The sequence below is a fragment of the Saccopteryx bilineata genome, chromosome 3, assembly GCF_036850765.1.
Source record: "Saccopteryx bilineata isolate mSacBil1 chromosome 3, mSacBil1_pri_phased_curated, whole genome shotgun sequence".
Lineage (NCBI taxonomy): Eukaryota > Metazoa > Chordata > Mammalia > Chiroptera > Emballonuridae > Saccopteryx > Saccopteryx bilineata.
This window is the reverse complement of record NC_089492.1, coordinates 69,510,317-69,515,499: the sequence shown is the minus strand read 5'-3', so window position 1 is coordinate 69,515,499 and position 5,183 is coordinate 69,510,317. Positions and strand designations below refer to the sequence as shown.

The window sequence follows — 5,183 nt, the reverse complement described above, 5'->3', positions numbered from 1 at the left end:
AACCGTCTGTAAAGCCGGGGGCGGGGGGAGTGGGAGGAGCAGGACGGGTTGTGTGACACATGCCCCAGGAGAAAGGCACGGCCTGGGAGCCGAAGGTGGAACGATGCCTGAGTGATGAAGTCAGCCCCCGCCAGCCACCTGTTGCGGCACTTCAGGCGCGGAGCCGAGCGCAGTTGTTCTGCAGGAGCCGGCGGAGCGGAGCTGGTCCCGCGGCTTCTGCCCGTTCTGTCCTGGGCTGACGGCACATCTGTCTCCTTGCACTTTGCTCACCTCGGAAGCCCGAGGACTTCAGGGAAAGGACAAGGAACCTCTAAGGTGTAAAGGCCACCACAACTTGATAGAGTTTTAATTACCTTTGTTGTTTTAAGGTTTTAAAAAATGACTTAGTGAGCAGTCCCATGGCGCCTGGCCCAGGGTCTGGCCCAGAGCGGCGCTCAGCTCTCCAGTGATCACCTACCTCCCAGATGAAGCCCACACTCCAGACCGCGTCCTGGAAAGGCCCTTAGAGTTAGAAAATCATGAGATAGATCTCACGCAGTTTTGCTTTTGTTTCCTTGGGGGGGGGGGGGGAGGCAGGGTATTTTATCTTTGATTGGCATGGAACATGGTAATTCTGGATGCTGTTTTGTTGTGCTTTTTTTTGTTGTTGTTGTTTTTTACTTCAGACGATTGTGCCGACTTAGCATTTTGCATCAAGGAGCGCACTCTGCAATACCCAACCTAAAATAGTAATCGATTCCTTAGACTATAAGTCAACTCCGTCTTATGCATTGTGTTATTAACAACAAAATCCACATGGAACTCTCCAGGCTAGAATATAGCAGTTAAAATCATCTGTGGTGTAAGGCGAAGAAGCGACTGGAATACGGAGGGGCCAGGGATTTTAAGACCATTTCTACTTACCAGCCTGGTCATTTGGGAGTCCTTTACTTAATATTTGCCTCCGCGGTTTAGCTCCAAGTTCTGCAAAGTGGAGATAATAACATTTAAGTCACAAATGTTTGAAAATGAAAGGAACCCGTTTAGATAAAAGTGCTTTGTGTATAATAAAGCAATGGTCAAAGGAAAAGGAGGAGGGACAGGAGAGAGGTGACTTGCGGATTGTTCGGTGCTGTTTGTTTTGTTTTTACGCTTTTGCCGGGCAAGGCTTGGATAGGCAGTCATACAATGTGAGTGAGGAACTTGCAACATAGAGTTCTCCTGAACAAGACGGGGAGCAAAGCAGAGGTCGCAGTCCTGGGGTTTTTCCACTGCGTGGCTATCTTCACCATTGCTAACAGCGGTCGGGGTGGGAATGGGGTGGGTACGGTCAAGGTCCCCTTCTTCACTCGCCCAACAAACACAGTGACCATCTAAGGGTCGCCGAGGCCCCGGGCCCAAATTTCGGCTCCGCAGAGACTTCCCCTTCCCCGCCCCCCACCAGCAGATCCTCTGCGCGCAGAAAAGCGGTCCCCACCCCTTCCACGCCCCCGCCCCACCTCTTGCCCCCGCCTTTCCAACTCTCTCTTTTTTTGCCGGGGGTGGTTTGTTCTGAGCAGTACAGATAAACAGTCCTGTCAAAAGGCGCAGCTCGCGGTGCTGCGGGCCGAGCCTGGGCCCGGCGCCGACGTGTCGGCTGCGCTCTCTGGAGTTGGTGGCAGGGCTCACTCCAGCGGCTCCGCGCTGCGGGACCCAGACCTCCGGTCCCCCTCGGAGCTCTGCCCGCGCCCGCCTCCGCGGAGGAGCGGAAGGCGGAGGCCCCGAGACTGGCCTGGGGCAGGAAGGCGGGCGCGCGTGGGCGTAGGGGACGCAGAGATGTCCACCGGCTCGGTGAGCGACCCTGAGGACTTGGAGTTGCGCGGGCTGCAGCAGGGGTACCCGGTCCCCGTCTCCAAGAGGCCGCCCCTCTGCAGCGCGGAGCGCAGATACATCTCGCCCAGTGACAACTCGTCAGCAGAGGAAGATGATCCCGAAGGCGACGAGGGGCAGTGCGCACTGGGCACAGCCGGCGGCGCGGGAGGCTGCAAAAGAAAGCGGCCCCGCGCAGCTGGGGGCGGCGGCGGCAAGAAGCCCCTCCCGCCCAAGGGCTCCGCGGCCGAGTGCAAGCAGTCGCAGCGGAACGCGGCCAACGCCCGAGAGCGCGCCCGAATGCGCGTGCTGAGCAAAGCCTTCTCCAGGCTCAAGACAAGCCTGCCGTGGGTGCCCCCGGATACCAAGCTTTCTAAGTTGGACACGCTCCGGCTGGCTTCTAGCTACATCGCGCACCTGCGGCAGCTACTGCAGGAGGACCGCTACGAGAACGGCTACGTGCACCCGGTGAACCTGGTAGGGGCGCTGCGCTCGAGGCCCGGGGCGCGTGGCCGGGAGATGTCGGGGCGCTCCTGAGAGCTGGGCAAAGTCATCCCGCTGGGAAGAACCCGAAAGAGGGGTTCTGGTGTGGGTGGTGAGGATGCCAGTTTAGTTTCTCCCAAATCACAGGAAGGGCCAGCCATCTTCCTGGAGAAGAACCATCCACCCTCAGTGTTTGCATCATTCTGATCATTGTACGTGTTTCGTCCAGTGACGGCTATTGGCTAATATTCTGCTTACAGGGTCAATCTGGGTTCCTTCCACTGCAGATTAAATGGCAAATCTCCCTTGCGCAACTTTTTCTAGCTAAGAGTCTGACAGATCTGATTGAACAAGCCTTCCTTTCTAAAAAGGAGGGAAGGCCAAGCTCTATTTAAAAGGCTTTGAATTTTTAAGTTCTTGCAGAATAGCAGAGGTTTCCTCAAAAGGGATCTGTCTGGAAAGTCCCTCTCTGACCTGCCAACTCTTCCGGTTTGAGAGTGGAGGACCGATGCTGTGTGTGTGTGTGTGTGTGTGTGTGTGTGTGTCTGTGTGTGTGTCTCTGTGTGTGTGTGTCTGTGTGTCTGTGAGTGTGTGTGTGTGTGCGCGCGCGCGGGAGGTTCCGGGAGGGAGGGAATTATACGACAAAATCCCCAAATCCTTCAAGTTTCACTGAATAATGGTGAGGGCATAGGCCAGGAGGAAGCATGGATGGACCCTCTTCACGTCTCATGCAGTCAAAATCCAGCAAACCTTAAATCCCAGTTGAGAGAAAAGACAGGCAAATTTCCAGAACACTGATAAAGTTTGAGCTACTCAGAACCAGAATATCACAGGGTCCACTTAGTTGAGAGGTTTCGGTTTGCCATAGTCGTTTCTCTTCTTATATTTGACGCTTTTTAATTTTACAGACATGGCCATTTGTGGTCTCGGGACGACCCGACTCTGACACCAAAGAAGTCTCCGCTGCCAGCAGACTCTGCGGGACCACCGCGTAGGTCGAACTTGAGCTCACTTGATGGATTACTGCTTAAATGCGTGTTATTTGGGGGCTGTGGAGAGAAGGGAGACAGCGTGAGAATCCACAGAGAATAGGAGGAAAGTTCCACTGGATTCTCCTAGACAGCCCCCAACCCCGAATTTCGAACACGAACGGTGGTGGGCGTGGAGGGCAGAGCCCAAGGGTCAGAGGCGTGGCTGTCACCGCGGGACACCCACCGCTACTACTGCCGCGGATCTGGGCGACACTTCACCTCTCCAGAAAGTTTTCCTCGGTCTCGGGAGCGCAGACCCCAATCCAACCTCGGGCTTTAGCAGTATAGACTAATCCCCACGCTGCCCTCAGAGCCCAGCGCCAAACGCTGGAGTTGCTTTCCGAGCTGAGCCAGATACATTGTATATGCGTTACACGTGGGGCCACGGCTCTGCGCGGCCCGGGCCCTGACGGTGGTACGGTTAGGACGCCCTCTTAGTAACAGTCGGCTTCAGAGACATGTCTCCACGTGAGACCCACATCGGGCAGGTTTTTAAGTTGGGTGGGGTTGGTATTCCACAGAGCAGCACCCCCCGGGAGGACGGGGTGGGGGGCGTCTCACTGCACCGGAAGAGCGGTGGCTCCAGTCTGAGACCACCTGAGCCAGGTTTGCCCAGAGCGCCCACTGCCCTTGGGCTCCCTGGTGGGGGCAGACCGCCCCGCCCTTCCCCAGGCACAGGTCTCCTTCCCGCGGCCCTCTACTCCCTCCTCCCACACCTCTTTGCAGAAGCCCCTCCGACTCCTGTCCCCACCTGCCCCCCACCCCACCCCTGCTTACCCACTTGGGTCTCCCCTCCTGCAACACTGTCTCCCAAAGCCGTCTCCCTCGCCCACGTTTTTCCTCGCTCCCAGCAGCTGAGCCTGTTTGGTACCTCGTGACCCTGCTCAGGGGAAGCAAACTGCCCCTGGAGGCTGCACTACCACAGTTAATTAGAAAATGTAAATAAATTTATTTTTTTATGAATAATAAAATGCATTGTGAAAAGCAGCGAGTGCCCTGGGCGTCAGAATGTGGTCTTTGTTGTTCTTTACTAAGTCTGGTCTGGGCTTAGTAGAATTAAAGGTGTCCTTGTGGCTCTGGACAGAGGTTGGGCATGGTCTGCAGAGCAGTGATGATCCCATTTGGGTCACTGTACTTCCAAATTAACTCTCATGAATTTCTGACTTTTTTTTTTTCTTGAGTCGAGGGTTACTGAAAGGCAAGAATGGAGGCTTATTGGCCCTAAGAGTCTTCTGGGGCCATGGCCCTGTTGAAAGGTACACACTTCAAGACTGTATAGGTGCCCATCACACACACACACACACACACACACACACACACACACACACACACACACGATGCTTTCTCCAGCCTAAAACACACTCTGACTGCTTACAATTGCAAGTAGTTCAAAGGCTCCCTCCATCCCACACACCTGAATGGGGGTGTCTTAGTCTAACTGGCTAAGTAAATTTGTATACAAGACACCAATTTGTATTTAAGTAGAATTTTCTTTTTTTTCAAATAATGTTTCTTTTTCTTTTTTCAAATAATGTTTACATAGCGTTTTTAGTATACCATCTCATTTTCCTTGTTACTTTCTTTCATTTTCACTGCAATTTTTGCAGGAGGTAATAATAACTTGGGAAACATCGTACACTTTTTAAAACTCTGCTTTCTAAAAGCAGCATTCTCTTTGTAGAACATTTCGAAAGATGTGAGGACAAAACTACCTGAACAGCTGCCCAGTTTGGGGGTTATCCTTTATTATATAAAATTAAAAGTCAGTTCCTCGACCAAAGACAGCATTTACAGCTGGAGTTTAAGAGGTGAGAGAGGTGGGGGCACTACTTCCTGTTTTGA

At 53.6% G+C, this 5,183-nt stretch overlaps 1 protein-coding gene across 1 annotated transcript; it reads left to right on the top strand.

Moving 5' to 3' along the window:
* Window positions 1-1,522: 1,522 nt before the first annotated feature.
* MSC (musculin) lies at window positions 1,523-4,258 on the top strand. Its single transcript, XM_066264687.1, has 2 exons — window positions 1,523-2,304; window positions 3,219-4,258. Exons 1-2 carry the CDS (start codon window positions 1,795-1,797, stop codon window positions 3,303-3,305), a joined length of 597 nt encoding a protein of 198 aa, XP_066120784.1. The 5' UTR covers window positions 1,523-1,794; the 3' UTR covers window positions 3,306-4,258.
* Window positions 4,259-5,183: the final 925 nt, after the last annotated feature.